We start from the raw sequence: 23,933 nt of genomic DNA, 5'->3' as shown, positions 1-23,933 counted from the left end.
AGCAGTGAAAAACTGTAAATTGCTCGAATGTAGATATGACAGCGAAACCAATAAAAATGATTATACCTGTCAAGAAAAGCAGATGATATGGTATTAAACCTGATACAGGAAGAAGTTTAGTATTATAAGTCGCAGAACATCAGTCCGTTAATTATTTCTAATAAAAGTGTTTATAGTAAGCCGACAGATTGAACAATTCAATCATAATTACGTTTGTTGACAGAGTCATCGATAATTTCTGGGATATCGTGGGAAATCATTTGAACGTCATTAACCTTAAGAACGCGCAAGTACAGTGCTGGATTTAGATATTAACGAATTGTTAATGGTCATTAATTTCAAAGTTTAATAACAATATAAAACGTTCTTAAAGTTAGTTTTTTCCACTATTTTGTCCATTTACATGTTTTTTTATTGTAAAGATAGCATGTTTATGTGCATAAGTTTAGTAATTGTTGCGTACGAATCAGTAAATTGTTATTGAAACTATGAAAGCAACTTTCCTATTTACACCTTTATTGACAGAACTTAATCTTGGTAGAAATGAGAGACGTGAGTAATGTTTGAGGAATGAACGTGACCTCAAAATAACATAGCAATATAATATCTTTTTCGTCAGCGCTGATGTCAGTTTTAGTCGGCCTCTCTCAAGCAAATGCGTTTAACACTTTCACATAAGCCATTTGAAGTTGCTAACGCCATGCATACCGATGCGAATATTTTATTTGCTATAACAATATTTTGTAACATATGTTTTACATATTTAATCGCATTAAACATAATAGTTTACGTCAATGATTGCTCATGCTTATAATTACCTGGACACGTTATGCAATCAGCCCATGTACACGATTGTATAATAACCTGAAAAATGTACAGTCGATGCGACCACTTGAATTTAGCGACCTTTGTCTAATGCGACCACTTTGAATTCCCCCCGAGCGTTTACACTCTATTTTTATATTGTATTAAGCGACCTTTGTCCTACTCGACAAGCGACCACTGATTGCCGAGTATTTAGTTTTCCAGTTATTGGATTAAGCGAAAATTTGAAAATCTGTTGATCGTTTGGGGACAAACTTGATCGCCGATTTATCGGCACTTTGAGATTATCAAAGGAAAGCCGCTTCCTATCAAGAAGTCATGCAACGACACTTTCTCGCCGATAAAATTGTAATAATGTATTGTTTTTTTTTTGTATAATACATATTATTGTTTTAAGTAACTCTGCAAGAACGTATTTTTAAGATTACGCGCATGTGTTCACGCACTTCTACAAACAATTAACCCATTATAAATGAAATCTATTTCGATTATCCATAAGCAGAATTCAGACATGTAAACATATCAATTGTGAATTTACTTGGACATTGAACCAATTGTATTACAAATTACCAATTCCGTAACAATTGAGATACATGTACAATAATATCCTGCACTTGAACGTGCCCACTATTATCTTACGAGTGACAAAGGAATGATTGTAATAATAGATATAATTATAATTATAATTAAGTAGACATTTATATGTGAGTGTTATTTTCACTTTAAACCAACGTTGTGAACCACAAATGTGTCGAGCCTCTCGCTTTCGAAATGCATAAATATACCATATAGTTGGTGATGTAGAGATGTAGTTTAGTTGGTATCAGTGACAACAATATGAATTCTCTTTTAAAAAACTATGTGCTCACGCTCAGTCCGCTTATATATGGCTTTGGGATATGTTATGTGTGTGAGTAATATTTTGTGTCATAATTGTATACACATTTCGTTCTGTTATTGATTTGCCATCCAATCCGCAGTTCAACAAATTATATTCATGATTGTAGATATTCGTTTTTACAAGCTGTATTTGTATTAAAGGAAGCGGTAAGATATAATGACATATTTAGAAATGTTTTATGTTTTAAAATGTATAATACCTATAAGGCTGTTTCAGAATATTCTTGCATATTTATGTTAATCGCCATATTAGTATTACAATTTTGTTAAATATGAAATATGAAATGTATGCATACAAAACAATTCTAAGCGATGTGATGGACCGACTCACGTAAACAATATATTATGAAATTAAGCATAGTGAAGTAAATATGTTGTGAGTAAATATGTTGTGTTATAGTGCAATGCATTAAATAAAGTTCAACGTTAATATCACAAACAGTTTTCTTATATCATTTAACAAATGCGCTTTTAACATTACCGCGTTTAAAAACGTCTTGAGCATTTGATACGATAGAGAATATATATATATAGATAGAGAACTTATAATTATAAATATAAGTTATATTTCGTTGTAGTTTACATAAAATCTACAAATCGTCTATTAATTCAGCAGTAATACGTGTCTTATATTAATATTATATTAATGAACAGATCGTATTATGTTACCATTTTACTATATTATCGGACAGCCCTTGTAAAGGAGTTAAAAAATATTTAAAGTACCTACATATTCAAAACATTTGTAGTCATTGCATTTAATTGTATGATTGAAGTCATTGTATTTAATTGAATGATTCTAGTCATTGTATTTAATTGTATGATTGTAGTCATTGCATTTAATTGTATGATTGAAGTCATTGTATTTAATTGTATGATTGTAGTCATTGTATTTAATTGTATGATTGTAGTCATTGTATTTAATTGTATGATTGTAGTCATTGTATTTAATTGTATGATATTAGTCATTGCATTTAATTGTATGATTGAAGTCATTGTATTTAATTGTATGATTGTAGTCATTGTATTTAATTGTACGATTGTAGTCATTGTATTTAATTGTATGATTGTAGTCATTGTATTTAATTGTATGAATAGTGTATGTTTTCTAAAACTCGATATTTAAAAGGAAAATATAGTACTGTGCCTTTCGCTGTTTATAACAAAAGCTACATTGGTTATTAGTGTAAATAATATTTTCGTTCTTAAATCGTGACAGAATTTTTTGCAGATTTGTATTAACATATCTTTTAGAACCGATCTAATCGTTATCCATTAGGTTTACGTAGCAAAAGACCAAATTCATAACAACACCGAACGCTGCGTTTCAGAAAAAAAGTCTCGAAGTTTAAATAAATTAAAACAAAATAAAGTTTTGTCATTTTTTGCGTAGGTTCCTGCAGGAGTGACTACAACAAAAACGGAACCAGATGCTACAAATATTATAAACACGCATCCTGGGAAGAGGCTTACAGCACGTGTACACATGATAATGCATCTCTGATTAAAATAGATGATGTGAATGCATTTAAGCTTAGCCTAGTGCAATCAATTCTTGCAGGTAATGATTACTATATTTTGTTTCAAATCAAATATATAATTTAAAAATATAGGTTCATTTTTATCAAGAGATATATAGATTAATAGTGAGACTTATATGTTCATCAGTCTTTACCTAACTTCTTAATTGAGCAGAAACGAAGATAGAAATTTGGGTTGGTGCAAGAAGGAAACCAGGCACGACAATTATACAATGGTTTGATGGGGATAATGTCAGTCGATTCTGGTACACCGGCGAACCAAATGATGCCCGAGAAGAATGCGTGGAAGCTAAATATTATAGCCATCCTTCATCGCTGAACCATTTACAGTGTGAACATAAACTTCCCTTCGTATGCGATGGTATGTTTAATATAATATCTTGAAATAAGTAAATATAAATTATTATATTTTCTAAAATGCAGGGTATAACGGATGAAATGTTTTATAATTTTAATGTTAAAATTTCCCTTACATGTATCATCCATATTTGCAGTGCAATGACTTATCTGTGAATTAGCAAAACATTAAAGTTATGACTGAATTTTAGTCAGCATCGTATAGACGATTTTGTATATATATGTTTCTAAAATATAGGGCATTATAAAGACCGTGAAGAATTTGAAAGCATTAATTTTCTTTAAATAAATCAAAGATATTTTTAATTAACATAGCTTACCTCTCGGAATTGCAGCTATCATAATTAAAAAAAATGAGTACGATGTATACCAAGACGGACACCATATTTACGTATTGCAAGTTCCTTGTGACCATCATGTGCATTATATTAAACTAGAACGCCGACCTAGTATGTTAAATTTACAAATAAAATTGAATGGAAACCGTACTAAATTAGTTGTACTCATCACAATATCGCATTATATTCAAAACAAGTATGCATTTGTGTTCAACATTGAATAAAAACCGCGTTGAAGACGCGTCAAAATATTATCTTTATCCATATTTAATCATAAAACACGTGTATACATTTGCCTATTGTTTGATAATGCATCAACTGGAATGTCCCTAAAATGATCATGTCTGTATTCAGAGGCGTACTTTAAGTCTGTTGTCATTAGCTGAACTAGACATAAATACAAACATGGATATATTCGTTATATACTAACCCTGCCGATACTTTATCTTAAAAATAAACAGACTGCTTGCTCATACATTCACAGTTTGAAATTAGGGATATTTAAAGTAGTATTTTGCTAGTGAAACACTTATCTTTTATTTTAGTATTTATGTTTATGTCGCCCAGTTTATACTGGGGGACATATTGTTTTTGCCCTGTCTGTTTGTTGGTTTGTTGGTTTGTTTGCGTCAAACTTTATCATTCGCCATAAATTGTGCAATATTGAAGATATCAACTTGATATTTGGCATGCATGTGTATCTCATGTAGCTGCACATTTTGAGCGGTAAAAGGTCAAGGTCAAGTTCATCCTTCAAGGTCAAAGGTCAGATATATGGGGGTCATAGTGTTTCACAAACACATTTTGTATTGTATGCTTTCTGATAGGTTTATAGAGAATAGAGATATTACGCTGTTTCAAAAGTGAACAATAACAGTGAAAATTATCGATAATTGTCATTGTTTTACAGGAACTATTTTGAGATATCTTCGGTTTCCCCATTGTGACCACCAATTAAAGGCGACAACTGCGTTGATGTATATAAAAAACATAAGGATGAGCTTTCTTTTGAAATACATAAGGGGGCGCCCAACGGGAAATTGTAATGTACGGAATGGCAAAAATACAAAAAAAATATCATTTGTAAGCATAAAATATAAAGAAAATATGTTGGATTTGGTCGAATATTGATTTTAATTCAACCGTGATCATAGAAAAAATATATTTTCTATAATCACTCGTGAATTTAAATCGATATTCCACCAAATCCAACAAGTATCCTCTATTTACATATATAATTTAGTCTATTTTGAATGAACACAACATCTTACGCGTTTCTAAGGCGGAATATTTATTGTAAATAAACACCAAAGTTTTCCGACGGAGTTGCCTTTGTTCTTGTAATTTTAGCGCATTTAATGTCAAGTTATTTGAAAAAAAAAGAAAAAGTGTTCTTAAATGATTAATAAGTTGCGGTTCATTTTAAAATACTAATTGTATAGCATATCCTTATGTTTGTGTGTTTTTCGTGAAATATGAATTACTTTGTGTACATCTGTTGGCCTGTTAAATAGGTCAATGCAGAAGTGACTACACAAGAAATGGGACCATATGTTCCAAATACTTTGCGAATGCAGTATCATGGGAAGACGCGGACAGACGATGCAAAGGGGATAATTCAACTCTATTCAAAATAGATACAAGAGATACACTTTCGCTTTTACAATCAATAATGACCAGTAAGTCACCTATAAGTTTGACATCCCAAATAAGGCTATAGCAAAGCACATATATATAAATTTCGCTATAGGGGTAACACTATGAAGTATTTCTTAGTAAAATGTGTCTATATATATATATATAAATATTTATATATATATATATATATATATATATATATCTATATATATATATATATATATATATATATATATATAATATATCTAATACATGCTATATAGATAGAGCGAGCGAGAGGAGAAGAGCGCGAGAGGCTCGATCCGGCGCGCCTCTCGCTCGCGATCAAGCGACCCGCAGCTCGCTCGCTCTGCTCACTCGCGCGCTCGTCGCTCTCGCACCTCTCCATCCCTCAGCGCGCTCCTCGCGCCTATCTGGCTGCCTCTCTCTACGATCCTCTCCTCTCTCTCTCGCCTCGATCCTCTCTCTTTCCTCGCCCTCTCGCTCCTCTCTCTCTCTCTCTCTCTCTCTCACTCTCTCCTTCTCGCTCTCTCTACTCTCCTCTGACCCTCGCTCTAGCTCCTCGCGCGTCTAACTATCAGAAGACATAGGACAGAGAAAAGAGAGGGAGACAGACAGACAGACAGACAGAGAGAGACAGACAGAGAGAGACAGAGAGAGACAGACAGAGAGAGAGAAAGAAAGACTAATCATTATGATGCATAAAAGATTATATATATATATATAACCTGTTATGCATCATAATGATTACTCTCATTTACTAATATTGCCCCTTACGGTCTAAATAAATTTTCTGCATTATCTGCATAAACAACTGACCCGACGATAATAAGACGATAACCAGATTTGTTGCAACAATAATAGCTTTGTGACTGTTGTGTAGATACATGTAGAATACATGTACGGGGGTTTTAAAGGGATCCAAAATGATTTGTTTGTCTTAACATGGGCAAATTAAAAGTCGTTTTAGCCGCGTTGTCACCACATTCAATTGCCAACACTAATTTTCTCGTTGTATCATGGCTATTATTTGCTGATAAGTTTTCTATAAGGAATAATCAAAGGAATTGTGTATTCATCAAAAATAACATTTAACATAAATTACCCTATAGCTTTTTACACTATTTATTAAAGGATATGTTAACTTATTTGCGATAGATATGTCGAAGATGTTTTCAACCCATAACTCTACTGCATTATCCAAGTAAAAGGTATAAATACAATTGAAAAAGCTAGTCTAGCATGGTTTATGTAATGCATAATTCAACCGAATTGTGTTATTTACTCGCTTAAAAAAATTAACATATACAAAAACATTTAAAATTAGAGCTTTAAAAATGCAATTTAGAACCCAACAACCGTATGTCTATTACACGATTGCTGAAAATATATAAAACTGTTTAATTATTGATTTTATGTTTACTATTGTCACGTTTGAATATGAATTGATACTGTGAGTTATTTCTCGCTCTGGCGTGTTGGCGGATGTGAAAATCGCCTGCACTGAGATACGCCGACACGACATGTACCTTCATTTATCGTTTCGACGAGAAAGTTGTCAGTCTGACGTCATGTCCTTGTATGGCTATTACACTCGCGAAAGAGCCAAACTAAAATCAGCAACCATAGATTTAGCTTATTAGGTTGATGATACTTCTATCAAGTAGACAGTAACGAACATAAGTAGAAACACATTAAACATGCAATTTAAAAATGGCATTGTCTTGAAGTCACTTAGTTCGTAAAAACGTTCACTGTTTAGTACTTATGCACTTACTTCTTTTGATTTAATGCAAACAATTGTGTTTTGTACTTTTGATGAATAAAGGCTTTTGTAACATCAAACTTCGATTTAAAGATGGACTTAATACTAACCGATTAGTTTATCAGAAACTAATATTTATGAATGGCAAAAACTGCTCCAGTTAGAGAAAATGTACATTTTAACTTAACAATGTATATTTAAGACAATGCTGTACCTTCGATTTGGGTTGGAGCAAGAAGAAATTCTTACTCGAGCGAATTTCAATGGATCAATGGAGCGAATGTCAGTCAGTTCTGGGGTGACGGAGAGCCAAATAATAACGGTGGCAATGAAAATTGCGTGATCTTGGCTCTTGGAACACCTGGATTTTTAAATGATCAATCATGCAAAATATCTATTCCGTTTGTATGTGAAGGTAAGTTCATTGTTATATAAATTAAGTATTTGTATAGGCGAGTAATTGCATAAGAGAGTGATTGCACAAGCGTGTCGTTGCATAGATGAGTTGCTGCATACGCGTTGTACTGCATAGGACAGTCGCTGCATATACGCGTCGCTGCATATACGCGTCGCTGCATATACGTGTCACTGCATGTTAGTGTCACTGCATAGGCGTGTCGCTGTATATACGTGTCACTGCATATACGTGTCATTACATATACGTGTCAATGCATATATGTGTCACAGAATATACGTGTCACTGCATATACGTGTCGCTGCATACACGTGCCACTGCATATACGTGTAACTGCATCTACGCGTCGCTGCATATACGTGTCACTGCATAAGCGTGTTACTGTATATACGTGTCACTGCATATACGCGTCGCTGCATATACGTGTCGCTGCATCGACTTTTCATTGATAGGCGTGTCACTTTATAGACGTGTCACTGCATAGGCAAGTTGCTTCGTAGACCTTCCACTTAATAGGCGAGTAATTTCAAAAGGGAGTCATTTTATAAAGGTATCGCATCATACATGTGTCGCTGAATAGACGTGTCCCTGCATTAACGTATCACCACACAGCCGTGTCGTTGCATATACATGTCGTTTTATTGATATTTCGCTGCGTAAGCCATTCTCTGCATTAACGTTCCATTTAATGAACGTGTCGTCGAGTTGGATTTTCGCTGGATTGACGTGTCGCTGCATGAAAATGATTGTCAAGTCGTTTACAGGCTTAAACAAGTATAAACAATGTACATTTTCTTCGTGTCTGTTTTTATCAAATAAGTTAGAAAAACGATAGTTAAATTTATCTAGCTGAAATAGCTTTACTCGAGTTCAAAAGGTGATTAGATTAAATCGTATTGTTTTATGACATCATATACGATCCTTATTAAATATACCACTTCATGTACAAACTAATTATTATGTAAATTGTAAACATAAATCAAGCGTTTACAATTACCGCATTTAGAAACATCACGCTGTGGCTAAGTAAATATAGTAAAGATACTGCACTTTATACTAAATACAAATATTTTCATAATTTAAATACAAACAGTTACTAAAGCCGTGTTATGATAATGCTTTCAAGTAGTAAGAATGTCCGCTTCTTCAAACTATTGATCAAAATAATTTGGATTGTATTCTAGGTTATATCGACTAACTGATTTATTAGCATGCTTTATTGATGTATTGTTAGTCCTAAGCTTCTTTGATGGGTAAGGTTGTAGTAAACTTTAACTTTTTGCTTTTAAAGTGCCTCATGTTTAGTAAAGAAAGAAATTTGTTAGATTATAAAGGATAGACTCAATTCCTTTTTTTATGGTAATTTATTAATACTTTTAAGCATAGCAATTCAGATATATATTTTTGCCGGTCGAATAAAAAGACTGTGTTATATTTAATAACATTAACCCACCATAGAACAACGATTAAAATATGAAAACTGCCTTTTAAAGCTGTTGTACAGTACAAATAGTAAGTGCCTCACTAATCTCGCTGGGTTTTTGCATGTTTTCAACCAGTAGCTCAAGACGCTTCTGAACAACTGACGACACCAGGTGTCACAAGCCAACGAACACCGCGAGACAAATCTAATTTTGTTACCGAAACATCTGCACAATTAACGACACAAGGCGTGATAAACAAGGGGGCACCGGAAGACAAATCTGATACGACGTTACTAGCCGTTAAAATAGCTGTTCCGTCGTTCGTCGTCGGTCTGCTTAGTGGAGCTCTAACGGCGGTTGCCTGTATTTACTTGAAGCGAAGGAAACGCCAGTAAATATAATAGATATAATTATGCTATTTTTGATAGCCATCGGTCAGTTTAAAAATTTAAAAAAATCGATATTATTATGATTGTTGTTCCGTTCGTTCTTAATAAGTTGCTTATCACATTGTGGCAATTACTGACTTCATATACATTTTCTAGAGAACGTCTTCTAATGATGATAACAGCCGGACATATAGCGGTGCCTGAGCATAATGTTTACCTTTCACTAAATATAAAACGTCAGTAAGTTGAATAAAACACAAAATATACGTTTTGTTGATAGCCGTCGGTGAGTTTTGATATAAAAAATCGATACGTATGACTGTTGTTCCGTTCTTTCTTGATTATTAAGTTTAAACCTATTTATTTTAGCTCCATTTCAACGAAAGCCTCAGGCTATATAAACGCTTTCGATTCCGTTTCCTGAGCCTATAACCAGTGCTTGATGTCTTCTGGAGAATGCTTCCCGAGGCGGGATAGATCCCGTGACCTCCCAATCGCTAGGCGAACACCATATCCATTACGCCACGGCGAAATGATTGATTATTTGCTGATCATACTGTGTTGCTGACTGCCTTATACATTTATTTACAGAACGCCTGCCTATGATGATACTGCAACAGCCGCCAACCCATCAGCATATGTGCAAAATTATTCCTACCTATCAACCATTGACAACGAACTTCATCATTATGATACCGTCAAATGAGTACATAAAGCTATTAAATCAGAGCTTGACATTTTCATTTAGTTTTATGCGCAAACTAGCGTTGTCATTAACACCATATGTACTATTCTATATAAGCATTCATACGATAGATGTTACCTGGCTCGCATTAAGGTTTGCTCTAAATTCGAATTCCGTCGTAAGACACAATATAAAAAAAACGATTCAATGCATGTCACACATTTGACTAGTTACACAATAAAAACAGCGGCAATCCAGTTAACAGACTTTACTTTATTTCTTTCACTTTTGTTCAATAATAGTGATAATTTTGTTGAAAGCTGTTTAATACATTTTATTTAACAAAATATTACACTATTTAGATTCTCAAACTATATAACAACGAAGCGGCTTTTCTCTGTTACCATAAGGCTATCGGTTAATGTTGGACTCTGGCCGTTGTATACGAGTATACTAAGGTCTGTTCCAATTTCCGTACCAAACATATACGATATGTATTATATACATTAAGAATTTGCGACGATTCATCACAAATTTCATCGCACTATTTATGATAGCAATTTAAAAGATACCGTAGAATACCAATAGTTTTTGTTTTAAATATAATCTCATAAATAGAGTGTTTATATATTACAGCGAACTTAATTCTACAAGAGCTGGAGCTACGTGCGAACAATCCGAACAATTTTAGTTTAGGCTATGATTTAAACTTCGTTTTTGGATTTTTATCAGATTGAATACGATTCGTTTTTACAGAACAAAAACGTAGATGGTAAAAGGTTTTAAAAACACTTGATATCGTAGAATCAACACAAATAGACAACATGGCGCAAACGAATTGCTGTCGCATAGAACACTATCTTGAAATTGTATTTGTGTCATGCATGCATACATTTGTTTGGTAGTTGTGTTATAGTTAAAGTGGATTTAATGTTCTTTAATTGTTGGTATCTTTTCTGCAATCGCAGCATTTTTGAAACATAGTTGCAAAAAGTATATTGAGTGTCATTAAATAGAAGTACAGCCTTTTTACATATTGCGTATTATTTAAATTTAAAAAAATCATGCTTTTAGGCCAGAATAACATTTCCCGGGCTACTGGAAACAATTTAAAAAAACGAAACAAAGGAATAACTTAATACCTATATAATATACTACTTGCATTGTTATTAATCCTGCCGCAGTTTAATTGATATCTTATTCATTAAGATAATCCATAATAAGCAATAGTTATACCTATAATGAAAGTGGGTTATGTATATATTTCTTGGTCAGTTAGTATATACACTATTTGACATTTTACCATTTAATGTTAGAAAAAGTATGGTTACCCTAAATTTTGTAAAAAAAGGTCATAATCCAAAATAGTACCAGGATCATTTGTACATATGTAATTGTGTGTACAATTTATATAGATATACAATGTGCAAAGCCGTATGTTTTCAAAAAGTTAATAGCACGTGTTAAACATAAAAGTAACGCCACATTTTGTAAATAACTTTAAACACATGCTATTTAAAGATTCCATTCCTCAGATTCGTACCTCTAAACAAGAAATTGTATCAAAAGTTTAAAACAAAATGTTGACTTCATAGTATGGCGTAGATCTCTTTATCAAATTGTTTAAAATTAGTTTACTTGATAAATAAATTACCATTAATTATTTAGTTATGTATATGGTGGTGTATACAGTGCATATCTTTGCTTTCATCGACCCGAATTAGTTTAACGATGAATGATCAAGCATGGGCTTTGACCAATGTTTTTTGTTAGCCTTAAGTTAAGTCGTTTCAGCGCTTTACCTCTATATCAAGTATAACATTTATTGTAAAAATTGAGAAAATAACCCTGATGTATGTTATCAAAGTATCTTGATTATCTAATCAGATGATCTGTTGCAAGGGGTTGAGTATCTCACAGACCAGCCTATGCTTATCCACTTAAGTATTCTTATGTTGCTGTATGTTTGATATTGTAAGTGTTATATACCGATTGTATTATGTAAAACAGTGTCTTTTGGTTGGATTCAAACAATATGGGAATATACACATTCAATGTTTTTAGCATACGTGACCAAGGTCTGTCATTTACATGTGGATGTATATATATATAAATATTTATATTAATTTGCCTTCCCTAGATTTTATAAACTTTTGGAAGAGGTCAAAACTAGAGTCGAGATGCATAAATGCCGTAAATCTTCATTATCACTGGGTAATGCATGTCTTCAAACTTAACCGCATACAAATATCCCGATGCTTATGAACCTTAAACAAAGTTTCAAACGTGTGCATGACAATTATAAAACACATTATTATTATTTTATTTTATTCGATATTTTTTTTTCTATAAACGCGACGTTTTAGTTAATAGTTTTCTAAGTCGAATGCTTATTGAATACAATGCATATTTTAATCTTTTGCACAAATTTGATAATTGTCATTTTGCAATTCTGTAAAAACGATTCCATTATAACCCATGTTTGATTAAATATGATCCATTTGAATTCTTTATATTTTTAGTATTCGTTAACGAAACCAAATATATGTTTTTAGTATATATACATATTGAATATACCTTATTATTGTATTATTTCAGACTGGACTTCCTTCGTCTTTGTATAGTCTTTTTATGTTGTTGATTCATTTTATTTACGTACGTACGAAACGGTTACATAGATAGGGATATTCTTTATCATTGTTACATTTTCTATGTTAACGTCTTTCTCTTTCGGGCTTCATTGCTACGGATAATACTGATCATACGTTAGCGTACACAGGATGTATTAACAATCTCATCGGCCGAAAGTTGTCTAGCGTTTAGAACTCACACTTTTAACATGATTACGTGTTTTATGATCCCCACGCTTTTTGAAAAGCGTGGGGATATTGTGATTATCTCCGCCGTCCGTCTGTCCGTCTGTCTGTCCGCCTGTCTGTCTGTCCGTCCTGGCCACTATCTCCTCCTACACTATATCACTAGAACCTTGAAACTTACACACATGGTAGCAATGAGCATATGTGCGACCTTGCACTATTTGCAATTTTGATCTGACCCCTGGGTCAAAAGTTATGGGGGTTGGGGCGGGGCCGGGTCAGAGATTTTCACTTCTTTTTTATGTTATTTTACATTAACGTCTTCATTTCTGCACCGATTTACTTCAAATTGATACTGAACCTCTCTAATGACAATACAGTCAATCTCAACTATGCATTGCCCCATAACCAACCCTGGGGCGCACCGCCCACATAGACCACACCCACCCGAAATTGCCTTTTACTATAATTTCTTCATTTCTACACCGATTCACTTCAAATCGATACTGAAATTCTCTTATGACAATACGGTCAATCTCAACTATGCATGACAATACGGTCAATCTCAACTATGCATGGCCCCATTTCCAACCCTGAGGCGCCCCACCCACATAGGCCACACCCACCAAAAATTGCCTTTTACTATAACTTCTTCATTTCTACACCGATTCATTTCTAATTGATACTGAACTTCTCTTATGACAATACGGTCAATCTCAACTATGCATGACACAATTACCAACCCTGGGGCGCCCCGCCCAAATAGGCCACACCCACACAAAATTGCCTTTTACTATAATTTTTCATTTCTACACCGATTCATTTCTAATTGATACTGAACTATTCTTATGACAATACGGTCAATCTCAACTATGCATAGCCCCATTACCAACCCTGGGGTGCCCCGCCCACATAGGCCACACCCATCCAAAATTGCCTTTTACTTAACTTCTTCATTTCTACACCGATTCACTTCTAATTGATACTGAACTTCTCTTATGACAATACGGTCAATCTTAACTATGCATGGTCCCATTACCAACCTTGGGGCGCCCCTGGGTCAAACATGCGGCGTGGGGATACGCGTCGGCTTTTGCCGCGCCATTTCTAGTTAATTAAGTGATAATGCCGAGGTTCGGCATACCGATCAACTGTTTTTAAAGGCAGCTTTTGGTTTTATCATAATGTGGTGTATGAATTGTCATGTACTGTATATGTGGTTAGTCACATGCCTTTAATACAAAATCAACTTGCGGAATGGCTTCACTAATTAATTTTGGAATTTCAAAATCTGTATTTAATTGCGTAGGATTCCATTTTTGTTTCATATGATGCATTAAGTCGCATTTTGCATTATTGCTGAACATGATAAGACTTATTATTATTGATTATGATTTATAATAAATACACCAAAATGTGAAGTAACCATATAACATGTACTACTTTCTATTTATTAGTCGTTGTGTTAGTAAGCAGTATATTATTTGGTGTGCATATGGCTTAACATATTGGCTTGTTAATTGAATTTCTTCATCAAGTTCGGAATTATTTGCTTTGTCAGTGTCCATGAGCAGTCGTATATTACGCACCATGTAATGACTAATTCATTTCACATTTTGGTGAATTTTTAACAAAATTTATTTCAAGCGGTCTGATTGACATAACTATTCAAACGCAATTGTTATAAAAAAGAAGAGTATTCAAAGTGACATGTGCATTAAACTTTCTCAATGTGAACAATTTCTAACGTCTGAAATTTGACCAATATAGGAGTATATTATGAAATATTAAATGGAAATAAAGTTGGCGCTTGTTTAATGTTAATTTAGGAACACAAGGAAATGTCTGCCATACATTTGTTTACACGAACATGATTGAGCCAATTATAAAATACAACAAACGATTAAATAATTATTTTTGTACAAATGGAAATACATCTATATTGTGTATTGCTTGAAAACGTTATTTGTAAAACAGCGTGGTTTTATCTGTTAAATATCAGTGCTGGAACGCTGAACCAATGAACTACACTATCAATATTTCCTGTACACGAAGTATGTATTGCCTTCAGTCAATCAAATAGTAATGAGTTTATGAGCGAATGTTTTTTCTTACGGTAGTTTAAATAGTCTGGTTGGTGTGTTTTTCATGTGTGATGTTTGATTTTTGTACATTATAAATTTCATTTCTAAATCATATTTTCAAGTCAATAAATATATATTCGTATACACAATTGTCATGTTGTTTTCTGATGAGTGTGGGTCATAATGTGATAGGAGGCTTGAAGTGAGGTACTGTTTAACGCAATATTTGTTCGTATACCATTATTTAAAAAGAAACAACAAGTCATTGGTGTAGTCCAAGGTAACCTGACCTAGACGAGTACCTGAGAACTACATTTAAAATGTGGTAAAATCACATATCTATGTAGGCACTTATTTATTTTTCTGGTGGTCCCTTTATTCATTAAAGCAGGCGTTATCACTTGTCTCTTGGGATGAGAAGGTGGTCTGTGGAACAGATGGTGATGTTTCTGTGAGAAGGTGGTATGTGGAACAGATGGTGATGTTTCTGTGAGAAGGTGGTCTGTGTAACAGATGGTGATGCTTCTGTGAGAAGGTGGTCTGTGGAACATATGGTGATGTTTCTGTGAGAAGGTGGTCTGTTGAACAGATGGTGATGTTTCTGTGAGAAGGTGGTCTGTGGAACAGATGGTGATGTTTCTGTGAGTATTTTCCCAGGGGAGGTGAGAAGGTGGTCTGTGGAACTGAGGTGATGTTTCTGTGAGTATTTTCCCAGGGGAGGTGAAAAGGTGGTCTGTGGAACAGATGGTGATGTTTCTGTGAGTATTTTCCAGGTTAGGGGGCAGATCGTCATAACGATTTAGTACATCTCCTGACAGCTGAAAATCATGCCTCATTGGCGTTGATCTGTTTCTTTAAAATTTATTGATCATTGCAGTCTACCTATTGAGAGGCTGTGTATTACGTTCTTCCGCGGAGATTCTCCGAGAATCTGGCCTTCATGTCATTATATATACATTTTAAGTCAAATAATTTTAAGAAAATGAAAACAAATCATGAATTACAATAACATATAAGAACAATAATATTTGTTTGTTCAACTTTCATAATGGAGTGTAATGGTGTTATGGCGTAAACATATTATTTTATAGTATTATATATGCTCGGTCAAATATCTTTGCAAAGAGATCGATAACACTACAAACGAGTATTGGCAGTATTTCATCACACGGTTTTGCAGCTACTCGTATTTAAAAGGCACTTTTGTGTGTTTCAATCGGAAGCGCTTTTCAAATAAAAGTGGGCTCGATCCCCTTTGTAAGAGCCTTCTTCAGATTTCCATCACAAACGCTAAGTTCATGTTTTACACAAGAAATGAATTCGAGAGCATTTTAATAAGCCTTTTTGTATCGATGTTTCAAGGATACCATCATAAGTGCATGTCTGATATATGATAAATTTGGCCGTCCAATACTACAGTAGTATGTGAATTAACAAACGCATGATGTTCAAAGGGAAATGACTCCTATAAAATCGTTGTTAAATCCAATTTAAGGTTTCAGCATTATAATTAAAAATGAACAAAGTCATTGGATGCGAACTAATTAAAGTGTTTAAAACGAGTAAAACATATGTAATACATATTGTTTTGAGTTAAATACAAATACAACTACATTAAATCATTATTTAAACATTTAAGTCCTGAAAGTATTACCGAGTTTTATCATTCTTTGTAGAAAATATCAAATATATTATAATTATATATATATATATATATATATATATATGAATATTGCGAATTTTAGGATTATCACGATTTGTTACAGAGCTATCCTTTACAATCCACAGTTGATCAATGATGAACAGTTTGTAATCATTTTAAGCGCGCTTTGCCCTTTGAAAATGCTCGAAATGTATACTGTTCCGTGAAATTGTGTCAGCATTATTAGCATGTTGGTTTTTTCTTGCAACATATTCGTTTATGTATTTGGCATACGAGCGCTAAATCATGCTTGATTCTGTTCCGGTATTGAGTTTTATAGTTCAATATGTTTTTGAACATTCTTACTGTTGGTGACTGAATAGATAAAACTCTTCGAAAAACGGTATTACTCTTGCTTGGATAAAAAGAGAGGCTAAAACGCACTAGGGTTTAATTTCAGGTTGGCTCATACTAGTCACGGTATTCAACTGATAGATTTGTGAATCTATATCTCAACGTTTTATGAATGGGCGTTTTTTTTTCAATTCAAGTAACTTCACGTGTTGTTTGAATAACGGTTTTCTTCTGTTATCGATTATTGTTATGAATGAACGTCAGTTTTCATTTCTCAATGATTTAACATTAAGCTGACTATTTATTAGTTTTTTGTAGTAACTGATTCTAATATATTTGTTTCAATTGTGTTTAATTTGTTCAGATAATACTGATGATAACAACGTACATGTGTTTAATAATGTCAGGTTGTTTACTTAGACAATTAGTTGGTTTGGTACTGCACAGACCTCTAACATCGCCAAATGTTTCGTGATGCCGTAATCTTAATAAAGTCGAATTACGTATCTTCATTTGCTATGAAATCAAAGTGTTGAAAGCTGTCATACGGCGGATTGCCATACATACAGTTTAAGGAACCGTTAAAACAGTACCATCGGTTCAAGAAAACTGGTTAGATGACCGTTAGAAATACTGTTGAAACCGGTGAAAAAAACAAGAACACTTAAACTCCATGAGAAATGTTTAAAATTCTGATAAGTTATTGGTAAAGTCTGAGAGGTTAATTTTACAATTTATAAGGAACTAATCTTGTTATGAAGCATTAAGCATATGTAAGTATATTTGTCAAATATTCTTTTTCGCAATTAGGTCACATATTTGGCTGTTATGTTAGCTTTTTGTGCATATATATTGTATTATATTCCAAGAAAAAATAACGTAAGACATCAACAAAAAGAATGCGTGTTTTTCTCGGAGTTTATGAAAAACGAAAAGTATGTTAGGCAACATATGTAATAGTCTAACTACATTAAACAGGTTTAAACTAGTAAGTATAATTTAGGATGCGACTTGTTTATCGTTTGTGAGATATGTTTTGAAAATGGATGATTAATATCCGCATTTCGACTGTTAAACAGGATATAATTATTTGTAACGCATCTTGATAACATTTGCTTCTTGAAAGTATGGTAATAAACATTTTTACAAGGAAGGCGTGGATATAATAAAAAAGTCTAATTTTAAACAATTTAAATTGAAAACCAATTTTAATGTAAATAACAGTGATGGCAACGTACGATATCCAATTATCGTTAGTCGAGTCGTACAATAATGAAAAGACGCTGGAATATATACCAGTTATTGTATTTGTGTGTGTGACGTGCTCTGTGCGATTATTCAGTAATGGATTGTCTTTTTCATATTAGAAAATGCAGAAAAATAAAACCACATCTACGTTTCTTTTAACGGCACTATCGGTAATCGATGGAATAACGTGCTTGTTTTTGTTTAGCACTGTATCACCCTTATGCAATACTGCAACATTTAAAAGTAAAGCAGCTTGTAAATTGCTTAATTTCGTCGGAAATGTGTGTATCAGTTGCTCATTATTTTTAATTTTCCTAATCGGAGTAGAAAGTTTTTTTTTAAATTATGCCGACCGTTTGAGCTCCATTTTACAACAAGATGTGCCAAAAAATATGTCTGACTGGAGTTTTGCTATTTACGTTTTTGATGGCAGTACCCGATTACATAGTAGCAGAGATAATCGAATTCGACCTAAATTTGCATGTAAATATCACACTCAAAGGACACCATTGTATGAACTCAGATTCGGAGGAATTGAAATCTCTAATCAAATTGAGTAATTTTCTGAAGGCTATTGTTGTAGGATGTTGCCTTCTGGCGCTAATTGTAATGTACACATTAATTCTCAGAAAAATGAAAAGAAGCAAATCATTTGCCAATGTGAAGAAACCAACACGGAATTAAGTTCTTCAAACAAGACAGATCTAGGAGCTTCTACTGGAACGTCTGACGTCTCTCAGTCGTTCTCAGGAAATTCAGAATGTTTAAAAAACAAAAGTGTTGAAGATATAATTCCGAATGAACCAAGCAGAAATGATAATCGCACCAAACAGCTAAGGCGACGAATAACTGTGATGGTCGGACTTATGGCGGCGGCATCTATTGCAAGCCTTCTTTCGTATTTCCTTATACAGTTGATTGCCAAATACAAGCAATACAAATACCCTATGTGGTTAAGTTTTTTGAACCACACGTGTGTTCTGAACAGCGCAGTGGATCCGTTTATTCTAGGCTTTTGCAACACGGATTTCCGCTTATTCGTAAATAATCTACTGTTTGTCAGATGCAAAAAGCCTCATCATATAGATGCTTGATATGTAATAAGCATTTTACTTGTGCCACGCTTTCTATTTATTTATGTATATTTATTGTGTTTGTAGCGCGTTTTTTTTTCTTCGACTGTTATGTGCACTTGACTGGGTGGATGTCAACCTCTTGGCAGATATTTGGTTTTTTGTAGAACATACCCGCAGCTATTTTAATGAGTAGATGATTGCTCTTATACGTAGTGAAAATGTTTTAAGACTTTTATTGAACTGCTGTGCTGTCGTCGTTAAACGTTTGTAACGCTTGTTTTAAAGGTGTTAATTCTATATGTCATATTTTTAACCACATATTTCGCCTTCTTCCCACAATACGAAACCCGATGTGTTTGTTATTAATTATTGTATAGTTTTTATTAATCTTGAGTCGGGTTAAACTCCGAATGATGTACATTTATTATTCAAGCGAAAACATACAAATACTGAAATGCTTTAGAGAATCATTAGTATAGTTGATGTATTGTTTGTGTTTATTGTTTGTTTCTTCCGATTATATGCATACTCCTAAACATGCTGAAGCATGTTTACGAGTATATTAATTCAATAAACGTAAACTTTTTTATTTATTTATTCAATATTATACACACAATGTATACATGTATATGATCATACAACATAGTGATTGTACAAAGCAATAAAGTTCAGACATGTTATACAAGATATGCTAATACATATACTTTTTTGGGTTTCCTTAAAATTAAAAAAAAAACAATAAAAAGAACAACAGAGGAATAGTTATGAAAGATGATGAGTTGTAAAAAGTTCGAAGAAAGCATACTGGACTTGTGTGTTTTGTTGTATATTCACAATGATCTTATAAGATTGAAAAAATATATATACAAAAATATTTTAAAAAGATAAACTAACATTAGAGTGAAATGTATATAAGTGGACGAACATTATGAGAATTTAATCCGATTCCATTTTTGTTCAAAGATTTGTAATGTGTCATTACTGAGGGCTATTTCTTTCTCAATCTGGATTTTTAGTTTAAGACTATGGACAAAACAATTAAAATTTGGTACTTGTTTTTTGTACTTAATGTTAAAGATAAAATATTTCATCAATATAAGAATAAAATTCACAATATTATTACAGTCTATTGATTTCAATGAGTAAATTCCAAAACTTACATTTAAGAAAGATAGTTTAGAGTTTAGTTGCTGTTATTCAAGAAAACATACTAATTGATTCAAAAAAAAGGCTGGATGTGTTTGCACTCCCCAAAAAGATGTTCTATAGTTTCGATGTTTTCACCGCAGAAGTCACACCGATTTGAGTTAGATAATTTGCATTTAAAGAGATATTTATTTGTAGCTATAATTCTATGGATGTATTTATATTGAAAATTTCTCTGTGTGCTTTCAATAGTTGTTTTATATGGCATGGTAAATATGTGTTTCCAAGTTCATGTTCTCCGAAAAGGACTTGCCATTTATTTCGAGTTTTGGAGTTTTCTGTAGGTTTTTTTATTTGTAGTGTGTAAAATATTTTATTCGATTTGTTTTTTCTTCCAAGTATGTTTTCTACGAATGTTGTTTGAGTACATGGTGTATTATTTGTATTGATTTCAGATTTAATATGTATGGGTATGCTTTTGATTAGTGTGTAGTACTTCAGAAAATTATTTGAAGGTATTCCGTATATGTAGCATATATCATCAAAAGAGTAGAAATCCTTAATTCTGTAGTCATATAATTGGTCGACATATTTAATGCTTCGTTCAAACCAATCTTAATAGAAAAACGTCTTATTGTTTGAAGTTTTGTCTTTATTGTTCCATAAAATAGTTTTACTGCTGGTTTTGGTTTCTAGGTTATGAGTGACATCACTCCATGCTGATAGAACATCAGACAGAAATATGTTTTCGTTTGCAATTTCATGTAAGAAAGTATTGCTGATGTTACATTCAAAGAGTAAGGAGTCACCATATTTTTCTAGGATTTTCTGGTAGAATAATTTCCATTTACTCGTATTGGTATTTTATCTAGGTATCTTTTAACCCAGCTGCATTTAATTGCATTCAAGAATGAGTCAATGTGCGTTAATTGGATACCTCCACTTTCTACAGATTGAATTAACTGAGTTCGTTTTATTTTATCAGGCTTACCGTCCCATATGAAATTAAATATTGCTGATTTTATATCGTTAATAACATCATTTGGTGGATTTGGGAGAACTGTTAATACCTAAATTAATTTAGAAAGTGCAAAGGTTTTCAATACAGTGTTTTTTTCCGATTAGTGTAAGTTTACGGTGATGCCATGATTTTAAGCATTTATTTTTTAAATTCTGTAATTTAGATAGTATGTTTTTAAGAAATGTATCCTTTTCATTGTTTGTGAAAGTAATTCCTAACGTTGTGGCTTCATCGGATGTCCAATTAAATTTCATTTCTTTTTTATATTGGGCATTACTTTGTTTTAATTTACCTACTCGTAGCACAGTACATTTACTTTTGTTTAGTTTAAGACCCGATGTCATTCCGTAAAGGGATAGTGACTCTATTAGGTTATGGAAAGAATCGTAATTGTCGTTTAAAAAATAAGTTGCATCGTCAGCAAGTAGGGACAGTTTGATTTCTTCGTCAGGTTCTAGTGATATGCCTTTTAATGTGTTTATTTGATTGGATGTGATGTGATAGATACTTGATGCAAATAATAAATAGCGATGATGAGAGTGGACATCCTTGTCGAACCCCTCGTTCGATGTTAAAACTGTTTGAAAAGAAGCCATTGTTAATGATTATACTGTTAATATCGGTATATAATAGTTTGACCCATTGAATGAGACTTTCACCAAAGTTAATATTTTCTAAGCAAGAGTACATAAATGAATGATCAAGCGACTCGAATGCCTTTTTATGTCTGCAAAGAATATTATACCAGGATTGTTTGAATTGTTGAAATAGTTTATGCATTCTTGGATAAGACGAACGTTTTCACCAATGTAACGTCCTTTTATGAAACCAGATTGAGATTTTGAAATGATTGATGGTAATATTTTTTTATTCTGTTTGCTATACTTTTAGTTGCAATTTTATAATCATTGTTCAGTAAACTTATCGGGCGCCAGTTTGATAAGGATTCTAAGTTTTTTCCAGGTTTTGGAATAAATGATATAATACCTTGTTTTTGTAGCGTAGTTAAGTTTTCGTTGTTAAATGAATAGTTAAGTGAATTAATTAGATGTGTTTTTATATCATTCCAGAATATTTTATAAAATTCGATTGTTATGCCATCAGATCCTGGGCTTTTGTTATTTTGCATTTCTTTTAGGGCTAATCCACATTCATATTCATTAAGCAATCCGTCGCACAGTTGTTTTTCCTCTTGGTTTAAAGCGTGATGTGTATTTTTAAAAAGGGTGTTATTTTCAACATTTTTTCGTTTATAGAGGGTTTCGAAAAATAAACGTTTTTCTTCTAGTATTCGAGTTCTGTTTGTTATATCTTTGCCATTGACTACTACTTTGTGTACAGTTTTTTGTTCACTTCTACGTTTTTCAATGTTTGCGAAGTATTTTTTTTATTTTTTTCATTGTGTTCAACATGCTGTGCACGCGCTCTTAGTATTATTCCATTGAGATGTGTATTCCATCTGATATTTGTTTTTTTAATTTTATTTCATTTTCAATGTCGGTGGTATCATTTGTGTTTGTTTGATGCAATTGTTTTTCAAGTGTTTCAATGGTTTTGATAGTTTCAGTTTCAAGTTTGTGTGTTTCTTTTTGTTTAAATGATGTGTATCTAATTGTTGTGTTACGTATATTTCCTTTAATTACTTCCCATAAGGTGTTTGGGTTTGCATCTTTATTATTTTGAACTGTATTTAATATCTCCTGTTTTATTTGTGTTTGATATTGTGTATCTAATAAGATTCTGTTGTTAATTTTAAAGTATCCTGGGCCTCTTTCTGGTTGTATATTGTGCAGTTTAAGTTCAACTAGAGAGTGGTCCGTCATAAATCCTGGTTTTATGTTACATGTGTCAATAATGTTGCAAAGAGATTCAGATATTAAAAAATAGTCAAATCTACAAAATATTGTTGGTTTTGTGTTTGAGTGCCAGGTGAATTTGTTTTCGTTTGGGTATACTGTACACCAGATATCTATCATATTGTAGTTTTGTTATTTAAAATGTTTCTATTTTAAGGATGAGTAGAAAGGTTTCCATTCTTTTTATCTAATAATGGGTTCAGGACAGAATTGAAATCACCACCGATTATAATATTTTTATCTTGGTTATTAATTATAAAGAATTGTAATGTTTCGTAAAATGTGGAATCATCTATGTTAGGACCGTAGACGTTGATTAATGTTAGTTGAGTTTCATGTATTTTTATATCTATACTTGCTAGTCTGCCAATTATTATTTCGTTAAAGTTATCAACTGTGATCCCTATGTTACT

General features: G+C 32.8%; 1 protein-coding gene across 2 annotated transcripts; it reads left to right on the top strand.

The window, feature by feature from the left end:
* Positions 1-1,481: 1,481 nt before the first annotated feature.
* On the top strand, positions 1,482-15,293 carry LOC127874614 (C-type mannose receptor 2-like). Of its 2 annotated transcripts, none has more exons than XM_052419066.1 (7): positions 1,482-1,735; positions 3,119-3,286; positions 3,421-3,627; positions 5,476-5,640; positions 7,567-7,779; positions 9,342-9,594; positions 10,184-15,293. In XM_052419066.1, the coding sequence occupies exons 1-7, from the start codon at positions 1,663-1,665 to the stop codon at positions 10,296-10,298; spliced, it is 1,194 nt and encodes a 397-aa protein (XP_052275026.1). In that variant the 5' UTR covers positions 1,482-1,662; the 3' UTR covers positions 10,299-15,293. The 2 variants fall into 2 exon arrangements, with proteins under 2 accessions (XP_052275026.1, XP_052275025.1); XM_052419065.1 differs by having other exon boundaries at positions 9,339-9,594.
* The last annotated feature ends 8,640 nt before the right edge of the window (positions 15,294-23,933 follow it).

The sequence above is a fragment of the Dreissena polymorpha genome, chromosome 3 (genome assembly GCF_020536995.1).
Source record: "Dreissena polymorpha isolate Duluth1 chromosome 3, UMN_Dpol_1.0, whole genome shotgun sequence".
Classification (NCBI taxonomy): Eukaryota; Metazoa; Mollusca; class Bivalvia; order Myida; family Dreissenidae; genus Dreissena; species Dreissena polymorpha.
The sequence above is the reverse complement of the archived record's forward strand: the minus strand, read 5'-3'. Positions and strand labels throughout refer to the sequence as shown.